Genomic DNA, 12,323 nt, shown 5'->3' with positions numbered 1-12,323 from the left:
TTTGTTCCGCGTAGGGTTAGGTTAATTTGAGCAGACGCTTGTTGGGGAATCAGAGAATTAATATAAGATCTCCATTAGTGGATACTTTTGAATCGTTTTGCAGTGATTTCAAAGTTCAAGGAGCAGTGGGGTGATGGTGCTCAGGGCTGTGATTGGAAGTGGGATTTGATTCAACTTGACAATAATTTTCCAAGTCAATTTGCTTATGTCTTTTTTCCAGAGACTTTGAAATGTAGGAATGGACGGAATCTTGTGCTCTCAGACGCCAGAGCCATTTCCCAAATTGTTTACAATCCCATCCCCACTGGTCTCCCACTCGTTTTATATCAATCTTAATTGATTGATAAGTGTGCAGCCTCAAATAACTGTGTAATTGCTGCATAAACAAATTAGCAGGGCGAACGTTTCAGCGCTTTAATTAATGAGTGTGCCTGTTGAAGCAGACAGCCCCTTCCTAGTCCAGTCACACACACCGAGCTATCGCGCCGTCTTTGCCAGCCTGCAGTAGAGTGTCTAAAAGTTTCCAGCTTCAGATTTCAAAGGGTTGAACGATGCATAACGAAAATCGGGCGGCAAATGCGCCGGCAATCTTCCCCTAAATGTTGCTATTTATGCTATGCCGTGAAAGAGAAGTAGGATCTCTTCATCAAGAGTATAGATCATCACTAACCTCATCGGCCAGAGAAGCGAAATACAAACAGATCAGTGACTGCTATCTCATTGCAAGTTATGTGGCCAATCTAGCCGATAGGGGTAATCCGCACGCTTCACGGACCGCTTGATTGCCAGGTGAAAGGCGCGCTTAGGCCAAGTTTATTGAGGCGCAGACCGTGCCCCCGTGGGGAGCGCCTTCCTGACACCAGCACCCTTGGAGCTGTCAGTACAACGCCACAAGGAACTCCATTTCTGTGTAGATGATGCTGCAAGGTGCAGAGAGGCGGAAAGTGCACCGAGCGACTACGCGGTTTCATCAGCCAATTTTTTTTAAAAGCGCGAAGAAAAAAATAATAAATTCATAGAATGTTTTTTGTGTAATATTAGAGGCAATGATGAAAAGACATTCGCTTGCAGAAGTATTGCATCAATGGCCAAAGATTCATTTGTCTGTCACTTTGTATGACAAATGTACTTTTTAACGCTATAATTTTTTTCCCTTTTATTCAATTTAGCATTATCTTTAGAATCCGCCAAGAGAGTTTCAGAAACACAATTCTAAAGGACATTGTGCTATCTTTTATCAATATTGTGAACATGAATCACAATATAAGTCCCATCAGAAAAAGGAATGTTAATAAAATAAAACCATTTTCTTGAAAGAAACACGTTCAATTTACATTTTAATGATTAAAATAAATAGAATATACTAAACATGATCTTCCTTACTGATGTGTTTTGGCGGATCTCTACAAAATGAGTTCATAGGGTTATTAAGAAGAAAAGACAATTAAAAAAGGAAAAATATACTTTATAATTTTTAGGTTTAAAAGATTTCATGAACGTTCTCTTTGTTTACACAAAAACAGTTTCTGTTTCAACAACACGTTGACAACAATTCAGAAACAAATATCAAATAAATAACACACCGCGGAACACTTCTGGGACAGTGTCGTAACAGTGTAATGAGTAAAGGTGATTAGAAACGGGAGAACTATTATCAAATACAGCTGAAGGTTTATTCATTCAGACAAATTGCCAATAAATTGTCATGCGCGCCGCCTCCTAAAAGTACGTAACTTTAACAATGGGGTGGTGGTAATTGAGACTTCTTTGAAGACAAGAAGACGGGTGATATGAAAGCGTCCCCATATTCTACCTTCCTACATCAAAGCTACCGCAACAAATACAGCAATTAACTTAGGGAAATTGTTAGATACGATATCTATAGAAAAGTAGAATTAGGAATTCACTCACAGTGAAAGAGAGCCAGAGGTATGAAAAGGATGATTGTAAGTTGGACTGATTTGGAAACAGATAAGCATGGGAAATATCCAGCCTGGTCTGGCCAAGGCTGAGTAAAGGTTTTCATCAACGGGGCAAATACAGGCATGGTCTTCCTCGAACTTTGCTGACACTGTCCCAGTCAGGGGCACTTGGGAAACAGATCCTCCCGTTTTGGCAATTAACCCATGATTAAATAAAAATTAGTTCCTATTACCAAAGTAAGACCATTATTAGTTCCTGCAACGAAGTGCATCTGTGGTTGAAGAGGGAAACGTCCGACTTGATGTATAACTGCGGACGTAAATCGTCTACTTCCCAATTTAAGGCACTTGATTTAATCAATCGCACATGTCCCCACGCTGTTCTTAAGCAGGATTTGATCCAAACTTAATGAAGGTCCATAATTCACGCAGCACTCCGCCGGCAGCAAATGAAGTCATCTCTCAACTTCTCAGCACACTGGAATTTTTCCACGTTTCACAACCATGCGCTAATTGGGAGAAAACACACATTAACAAGGCTACCATTAGTCTTAATTCACCTCAGCCCCATAAATAACGTCTCTAAAAATCGCAACCTTGTATACGTTATTAATTTTAGAGTTACAACAAGTAAATGTTATGCTTCCGCTAATAGTTCAAAGAAGTTTTATTCGGGTTTCCCGCAGGGCGCAAGCATATCAAACACCGGGAATTCACGAAAGGGCATGTCGTCTTTTCGCTCAAGTGACGACCCCTGGAGAAAAGTTCAGTCAAGGGCATTCACTGGAAGAACACAGTTCAAATTAATAAGAAAACCAAGATTAAAGATCAACCCCTTAAAATATTATAGTGCTGGTCTTGGAGAGAGAGAGAGAGAGAGAGAGAGAGAGAGAGAGAGAGAGAGAGATGTAGACACAAATGTTAAATTTATTTTCGATATAAAAACAGCGCAGAGCTGCCAAATAAATGTCATTGCGGCATGATTAAGTCTCGATCACAGTCAATCAAAAATTTAATTGGTAATTATTTTTTTTCTAATTCAGGAGAGGAATGCGCATGGCACTCCTACTTTATGCTTTACGTTAGAAATAGATGCCTGAAATATTCAGTGGACAATTATTGAGTATAACATCTTGGAGCCGAAGTTGTATTAACATTAATGTTGAAAACACCTGTGTTTAAGACATGCAAATAAAGGATTTCAACAAACAACTCTGTTTAAATAACGAAATTTTGTTAGGTTGTCATTACATATTATATTTAAGCGGGTATCTGAATTTCAAGACTATTACTTTCATACGAAAAAGAGGTATTCAATCAAGCCTCTGCATTTCTACATTCAATAAATAACAATTTGACATTGCATACCGTAATAAAACGAAAAATAAATGTATGTGTTTATTTTATTTTGTTTTCAGTTCCAGGTTATTTTCTCAGGGTTAAAACTGCGTTACCTTTGTTTGAACTCACATTTTAGAGTTAATCCTGTTTTTATTCAAATTGAAAAAAAAATGTGAAGTAAAAAAAAAAAAAGAACGTGTGCCTTAGGAATATACATAGCCCTTCATTTGGTTTCCCTGTATCTATTCTTGCAATAGACTGACAAAGCGTTTGCACCTGCTGATTTGACTGAACAAAAAATGAAACAAGTTCAACAGAAAAAAGAGGAATTCTAAAGTAGTATTAGTTTCAAACAGGACAAAACACAGAATACTATTTGTATTATCTCAATTCTATTCAACCGTGATATAGACGTCAACGTGAGGTAGACTTGATGGATAATGTAAGTTGTCAGATTTTGATTAAACTCAACGATTATCACGCAATTGCTTCAAATTAAAGTTAATCGCGACACTGAACACAAAATTACGGAAAAACGAACAAGGTGCTGACTCCAGATAAAAGTGAAGATTCAAAAGATGAAAGAGAAATATGATGCTACGAAGAAGGCCCCAGCATGTGAAAACTCTTCACCATTTTGACGTGGTATGATCATAATCATTCAGGAAAAAAAGAACTTTATCTGAAAAGAACAGGAGCGTTGATATCATACATCTCAAAGGGTGAACACTATACAAAGACCAGCAGAAAACCGAGCTGGCAAGTGCCAACCGTTTTTTGTATCCATTTGAAATATTTATTTGCTAGTAAAAGACGTTTGAAATCGATCTCTCGGTCCATTCATCAAATCAGTCAAGCATTTGCTTTGAGAATACACCAATTGGGACGACAAAAATGCTACAAATTTACTGATGAAAAAAGAGAGGAGTAAAGTAAGCTGTATATTTCTAGAAATACACGCAGCGCAACTGTTCCAAAGTAGCAAAGCTTCTATGTACACGCAAACTTGGATGTTCCACACGTCGTATGGAAATTGTTTACAGGTTTAATCGCTGTGTGTGCCGGTCGCCTACTTCCGAAACGCAGAAATTCTTTTGGAGGGAAAAGGGGGCCCTGCGCCGTGCCCTTCAAAAAATCATGGTGCGCTGACAATGTTTTAATAATCAATCATCCCCATTTTGCTGCGTGTTAACCTGCGTTTCCGGGGGAGACAACATCGCTATAGACACATAATTTGAAACATAAGTGTTAATTTGCACTAATATCTACTACAGCCCCAGGAGCGAACCGAATCACGCCAGGGTATCCTTCCGCACAACTCAAACCTCTTGCCCTTGACTGTAACTACTGTTATGTATCAAAGCGCTCTGTAAGTAAGTTTTTGCTTGACCTTTTTACCACTGACTTCTTCGGGAACAACAGGAATCCATGGTGTACGATTTAAGTAGGATAATTGAAGTTGAACTGTTATCCGTTTGAATATAATTTTCTATCATTTTGCACGTTTTTTTTCGCTCCTAACGAGTACACTCAATATAACGTAGCATCAATGAAACCTCTGATATTGTGAAAAAAATAAATCTAAGGTGAGAGGGCGAAAGAGAGATAAACCGGGGTAGATTCAGAATGCACAGGTGCGGTGCACTCCATGCTATCAGCGTGATGGTTACCCTTCAAATGCCGATTCGCCATCATGATGATAAGATTAACCGTAATTAATTGGGCTAAGTCAATTAATAAACGAGAGATCCATTTCCAACTTATTATCTAGGAAACCCAGCTGAGCCGAATTATTCTAACGGACATTCTTCTCCGGTAAGCTATCAATTTTGACAATCTGTAAATTCTTCTATCTCCGACCCCAAACAGGTTATGCGACTGCCTCGCGCCAGAGTAATTATGAAATTAGCCAAATGTTCTCTCCCTGTATCTCATCAAAACACATGGCGTATCCCTGATGGGTTTGTTGACAGCACCCGTATTCTGCGGATATCTATAGCTGGGGGGCACTGGGCATATCAATTGATAATGTAGGATGATTAACAGGATAAGAATCAAAATTGAATAACCTCCCGGAAATATTCGATTTTTATAATTGAATTAAGTTAATCACCGCAATAAATCGGTGCCCCATATGAGGTATATTTTTTCCAACGCATCTAAACTAGAACATAAAGAATAAAACTAGTGAATTAGTTTGAATGAAATCTCACTGCTGATCATGACTATATAACGATTACTTTTCATATCATATTTCGATAGCAATAATAACAGCGCCCCCTCAGCAACCAATATTTTGTTAAATTTCTCTGAAGCATTATTCTTTGCTTCTTTCGTTCGATAATTTATCCATCGTGTATGAACTGAAATTGTGTTAAGTGTGTGTGTGTGTGTGTGTGTGTGAGAGAGAGAGAGAGAGAGAGAGAAAGAGAGAGAGAGAGAGAGATTTTGTGCATGAGATCCTCAAGTGCACCATTCACAGGCATTAGGATAAAATCGGACTAACAATTGCGATAGTTGAGTAAAAATGTCTAGACATCTTGACTTCTCTAAAGCATTGGAATATGGCCAATAACACCAAGTTTACAAAACCCAGGATACTCAGGCCCGCAGCACATTGGTTCACTGTCACCACCAACTTATTTTGCTATTCTGTTTTTGTCTGATCGGTGCTATTTGCAAGTAATAGAGTTCAATTAACGTTATTTCTCTGTGTCTCATTTTCAAAAGGACATGAACCTTCTAAGCTACATGTATCAGTGTTTTCTTTGCGGTCTCTTTTCAGATCAATTTCCTGCTTATGAGTTTTATTGGACTTCAAGACATTTTCGTTACAATCGTAAAACAGATTGTTAAAAAACGGGGAATATGCCTAAATATAACCTTTACTTCATGATTCATTCTGTGGAAAGGAAAAGATGGTAAATGTTTCAAATGTCATACTCACCAAATTACGAACAAGGATCTGCCTCTACTACCATATTTACAAACACACTTTTCAGTGCAGTAGGGTTATGTTGTAATGGATCAAGGGGGGGGGGGGCAGCAGCCCACCTTAGCTTTGGGCGTAACTGCTTCTTCCCCTTCTCCCTCCCTATATGTTATTCAACGGACGAGGACCTATATAAATTTGATGGTAGGTACTACTACAGTAGTGGATACAGGATTTGGGATGAGGGGCACTGGTATAGAAAATTTGCCTTGTAGTTGCATGTGGACAATGTCACTGTAATTTGCAGGGCACAATGATGGAAAAATGTGTGGTTTGGCCTCCTTTTGCTAGTCATACTCAGAGAACAAACCAAGCAATTTTTTAAAATCCCAGTTTCACACATATTATCGTAAAATAACATCTTTATTCTTGAATATTTGCCTCGATTCGGTCAGTTTTTTCCTTTATCTTTGTGCCCCTGTCTTGGCATAGTGCTGGATCTGCCTGGGTTATGTTGTTTCCTCCTGCCATCTGCTTGTCGTGAAAAGAAACTTAACGGTTAATTAATCAGACAATAAATCCTCAGACTGCACTTGCGATCGTTGCGTTTTGTAAAAATGTCCTGCTGAAAAGTAATATGGCGAAGGTTGCGATTTGTAAAAATGCCCAACTGAAAAGTAATACAAGCTAATTAAGCTTTGACAATTTTGCCTTTAGAAACCTACGTCTACATCCTGACGTATTCAATTTACCATCAGAAATCAAAATGAAAATATATGAAACACAAAAAAAAAAAAAAAAAAAAAAAAAAAAAAAAAAATCGAAACTATTTTGCTGCAATCCTAGAAAAGTTACAAGGAGAAAAGCACAAAGGAATTGACTTACCAGTGTCTGTTCAGCTAAGTTTGAATACTCATATCTGTGATATTAATACCTGTGCGTATGCAGTATATAACACGTTACCACCTTGAATCTGTTACTTATTAACTACTGTTATATCAACGTTACAGGATACATGTACGTCAAGGCTAAAAATCCCCATTTTATTGTTACGATAAGATGTATAAATTGGATGTAAAATATTCTTATATTTTGGTTGAGATCAAAATAGCATCTAGGATGTGCAACAAAAGTATAAAAGGGTAAGAAGGAAATCAAATCGTTAAAATGAGTAAGTTATGATAGAAGTCCTTTATATGATATGACTGTTCACTGCGAAGAACAACAAAATATTTTTCACCTCAGCATAACAGGAGAGTGGATGCGATTCTAATTTTATTGAAAAATAATTTGTTTTTTGATAGATGTAATTGAGTTCGATAGGATTGATTAGGCTATGAGATTTTTTCGCAACTTGTTTTGGAGAGGTTATGACTATTTTAAAGAGAAAATCAAATGCATTGTGTGCAATAGGTCATTTTTAACATTTAGGCCTATACATACAACCTTCGCTATATTACTTTTCAGCAGGACTACAATTAGAAAAGACAAGACCATCTGTGATGCAAATTAAGAAGCGTATTTACACACATAAAGCAACAAATAATTAGGAACCCCTGTCCATTGTGTCCAGGTCATGAACACCTATAATAAAATCAAAATTTCCTCAAATGTTCCTGTAGAACTTAGGCAGACTTAAGAATATATCTACTCTAGAGTAAAATGTTTTAATTTAACCCTTAACTTTTGATATCTTGTCTGAGAATTTTAATCTTAAAAGATCATGCCTGAGACTGGCAACTACAGTAGATAGTGAGGGAACATGGATTCTTAATACTATGAAATAAACTACTGGGTAGAACAATAATTCTTTACTTTATGTAATATACAATATAATGTCTGATGGTAACTCTTCTTTATCTTAGATTTACTCTAATTTACTGATTCTCTCCCTTTCGTCTCCCTCCTATTTTTATAAGCCTCCTGGGCATTTCTAATGTATTTCAGACTTGTGGTAAATGTAATCATCAGAAGAAGAAAGATCAAAATTAGAATCTGGTCAGATCCGTGCGGAAATATTTTGATTTCGCTTCGCCAAAGTAATAAAAAGTGATAAAAATAGCATTATTTTATGGAGGTGAATCAGCCGCGAGCTGCACCTTGTACGAATATCAACCCCAAAAATGTGAATCCTGGCTGGTATTTTCCTAGAGACAAGTGTGCTTAGCTCTTCATTCAAACACAGACAAAATACTTGGAAGGAGAAGTATTGCATCTGCCATCGCTTCGTCGTGTTTTGTAAAGTCCAAGTGAGAAATTATGACAAGCCAAATTTGAACCTCACGTGTTTTCTGTCTTGCTCTTTAGTGGCAGTCTCATATACGTAAATGAGGGAGGCAAAATGCCCTCTCTTAATAGGCAGAAATTACTGCAACTTATAACAGTTTTCCTATCTGCGTCTGCATTCTGTCAGTTATTGTGCGGTATGAACTTTTCAATGCAGTAAGGTGGGAGGAGTGGGTCGGGTAACAGGCACCACTTCTTTCACAGGGGTACACACGTGTCCTTCTCACACCACAAAAACAACATACCGAATGAAATGTGAAAAAACGAAGTAATTTTTACATCCATATTTCCTAAATATTTTAGTAAAAATTTCGCCCGGTTGGCTCGGATTTTTTTATTTTTTCCCCTTGTCTTACCAATGTAAAAGATCCTCCAAGGTTATGGCATTTCCTTTTAATGCACTTTATGCGTTATGTAATAAACTGCGGATTCTATTTAGGATTGTTTGTTTTTTCGATGGGAAAAATTATGAAAAACTAGTAGACAAATTACTTGGGTTTTATCATTTCTAAACCAAAATTCACATCCATTAAAACTGCAGACCAAACCGATAGGAAACAATAACATATTTCAATTTTCTTAAGATATTAAGATATTAAACTTTTAAAAAATAAATGAAAAACCAAAAGTCGAAACTACTTAGCTAATTTAATGCAATTTTAAAAAGAGCTCAAGGAGGAAAACAAAGAAATTATACCTGCAGTATTTGTTGAAGTGGCGGATGTAGGTTTGAATAATGATACCATTGATTTCTTAGCCTGTCCTTTTACAATACCCGGTATATGAGACATTACCATCTTTAAACTGTTACTTATTAGCTACTAAAATGTCAGCGTTATACAATACGTCAGCGATGAAAATTCCCATCTTATTGTTTCAATAGGATGTCCAAATGGAAGTGGATACCAAAATATTTTAATATTTTGGTTGAGATCAAAATAGCGCTTTAAGATGGGTAACATTTGTATAAAAGCGTAAGAAGTAAATCCGATCGCTAATTTGATGAGTTTAAAGTTTAAATCGTCTACCATACGACAGCGCATTGCAAAAAAAAAAAAAAAAAAAAAAAAAAAAAAAAAAAAAAAATGTTTTTCAAACTCAGCATAACAGGTGAGTGAACTTTTCTTCCGGTTTTATCGAAGAAATTGAATGGTACATTTGGTTTTGATAAATGCAGGGCTCGATTAGAGATTTGAGATTTATTTTGCAACTTTATTTCAGTTTGTGGCATTTGGACTAACTGAGAATAGTTTTAATTAGACAAATTTAATCGCAAAACTTTGTTAACATGTCTGACTTTTTTCTTAGGAAATTTTGCCATCATATTTGCCTTGGCGGGTGTTGGATCAGGCACTACATTCCGACCCCTACCGACTGCTGACAATATCCCAAACCTAAACTGGCATTATCCTGCACGGACCAATAGTCCATTGGTAACTAACGTCGATTCTTCCTGCCAAAGAAACGTTGACTACATGGACCCGACATTGATGGCATTTTTGAAAGGGAATCTCACCCGACTGATCAGGTCCCAGATAAATTTGTACACTGTGACACAGAGCAGTTACCAAACTTACGTGAGTAAACATGGATTCTTAATTCTGTGAATTATCAACTACAGGGTAGAATAGTAATGCTAAATGTTATATACAATATGTCGTCTGATGGTGGCTTAAATTGACACCTACATATACTTACTGATTCTATCACTTTCATCTCCCTCCTAATTTTACATGACAGTAAGGATTACTGGCTGTTTCTAATGTATTTCAGACATGATGTAGACCTAAATGTAATCCTCAGAAGGCTAAAGATTCAAATTAGAATCTGGTCAGATCCGTGCGTAGATATTTTGATTTCGCTTCGACAAATTGTGACAACAGTATCATTTTATGCAGGTGAACCAGCCACGAGTTGCACCTTATACAAATATCGACCCCAAAACTGCGGATCCTGGCAAATTAGGAGGCTGGTACTTTCCTAGAAACACGTGTGCCAAGCTCTTCATTCAAACACAGACAAAATACTTGGAAGGAGAAGTGAAAGCTCTTGCGGTAAATTCTAAGGACCATGTATTAGCCGTTTCTATTGTATAATTTCGTAATGTACATTATTTCAATATAATCATTGAAACTTTTAAGGATTTATAACATGCAATGGTAGGAATTGTGTATATGCTTCAAAATATTTAAACTTTGTTTCTATAAAGTGACATTTTATTTTAGGTGGCTTTGAACAGTTTTCACCATGATCTTACCGCTTACAAGTTAGTTCTCGGCAATGTGTCTATGCTGGAGTATCGTCGACTGTGTAACTCCAAATCTGGCTGTCCCACCGACAACTACCAGTGTGGCACAATCAATGACGACAACAGCTTTTACTGCACCAGTCTTGGTGACGTCATGAAAAGTGTGAACGATTCCATGTTTTTTCTTCGAAGAACGGTGAGTAGAATGATAAAGAGAAAAAATATTTTATGGAAGAAGTAACGACGAAGAGTTGTAATATAAATTGGAACAAGGATAAAATGTGAGCATTTAGACAGCAGTTTTTTATGTCACTATCAAAGAAGCACATGCACTGTGTGCTGCTACGTGTTATAACGATTTGTTAAATATTGAAATGAAACATGGAAATTATGAGAATTGTACGTAAAAGAGTCATCAAGTATCACTTAACTATGGTTTTATTCACCAACTAATGTAAAATAAGTGTAAAAACAAAAATCCTTAACTGATATAGGCCTACGTTATAAATCTTTTCTCTTATTTTGCAGCTGTCCAACTTTAACACAGAAATCGCCGGTAACCACTCCCTCGCACTTCAGGTGAAGTTTGTCAGACCACAAAAGCTATCAGGCTTTGTCACTTCAGTCTATAGGGCCTACTCAACTGGCCCTGTATAACCTTCAAGAAATTACGGAAGAATTTAAAGACTGCATGTTGGCATTTTTCCATATTTTTTCGGTCAACAACTCAGACATTTCTCTATTTTAATCGCAAGTGAGTCTAAATTTCAAAGATGTATTTTTACTTTGGTAGCACTAGGCATTTTGCAACTCATTGCGGTTCTTTATTTATAAATTCGATGACAAACAGAAACAGATGTTTTGCTCTAGACATGATATCTATTTTACTTTTTGATTATTTTATAGTTTGAATTTTTGGTTTAAGACTTTTTATACCTACTTTTTATACTTTTATACACTAACTTTTTTATTTTATATAAGTTTTTATAACTTTTACGTATTTGTCAAGAAGAGGTTAGGATTATCAGGTATAATGCTCTAGGCTTTTAATGGACCATATATAGTATAAGATATAGTACAAATGTACCACCAGCTAGATTTTTGAAGTTTATTCTAACTGAAAAGGGCAATTCGATGTATCTTAAAATTTTTATGCACATATTACTAACAATTACACTATACTGTGCGTTCTTTGTCTGTTTAACACTGTTGTTTAAGTTGAAAACAAGTTTTTAAATCAGCTGTCTACTAAAATATAAAATTCAGGAGATTATAGAAAAGGATTTCTCCTGTGAACAAGCACATTGAAATTGAAATTTTGAAGAGTGACATATTTTTGTGAAATTGGAGCACTTTATTTAAGCAATTGATGCACTAAAAATAAATAATAAAGAAAGATCTATGACAGGCCATAATTCATTCTGAATTACGTTTTGTCTTGCACTATATCCCAAAGCCCAGTTTGTATTTAGGAGCTGCACATTACCCCTTTCTCCCAATTTTGCACCTATTAGTGTAGTTAACTGTAAAAACAATGTTGGTTACAGGGGAAGGCACATCGGGTACCTGCTCTCCCGGCACCCCCCAGCTTCTT

The 12,323-nt window shown here is 36.5% G+C and overlaps 1 protein-coding gene across 1 annotated transcript; it reads left to right on the top strand.

Annotated features, from left to right (window-relative positions):
• Positions 1 to 8,654: 8,654 nt before the first annotated feature.
• LOC106150473 (uncharacterized) lies at positions 8,655 to 12,323 on the top strand. Its single transcript, XM_013523325.2, has 4 exons — positions 8,655 to 10,058; positions 10,380 to 10,535; positions 10,707 to 10,925; positions 11,258 to 12,323. The coding sequence occupies exons 1-4, from the start codon at positions 9,957 to 9,959 to the stop codon at positions 11,384 to 11,386; spliced, it is 606 nt and encodes a 201-aa protein (XP_013378779.2). The 5' UTR covers positions 8,655 to 9,956; the 3' UTR covers positions 11,387 to 12,323.

Source organism: Lingula anatina, chromosome 1 (assembly GCF_051362555.1).
Source record: "Lingula anatina isolate TDL-2025a chromosome 1, LinAna3.0, whole genome shotgun sequence".
Taxonomy (NCBI): Eukaryota; Metazoa; Brachiopoda; class Lingulata; order Lingulida; family Lingulidae; genus Lingula; species Lingula anatina.
The sequence above is the reverse complement of the archived record's forward strand: the minus strand, read 5'-3'. Positions and strand labels throughout refer to the sequence as shown.

Coding starts and splice junctions, on each gene's coding strand:
- LOC106150473 (XM_013523325.2), top strand. CDS start 9,957: ATGGACCCGACATTGATGGCATTTTTGAAAGGGAATCTCACCCGACTG. Junction 10,536..10,706: donor GAGAAGTGAAAGCTCTTGCG/GTAAATTCTAAG, acceptor ATTTTATTTTAG/GTGGCTTTGAACAGTTTTCA. Junction 10,926..11,257: donor TGTTTTTTCTTCGAAGAACG/GTGAGTAGAATG, acceptor CTTATTTTGCAG/CTGTCCAACTTTAACACAGA.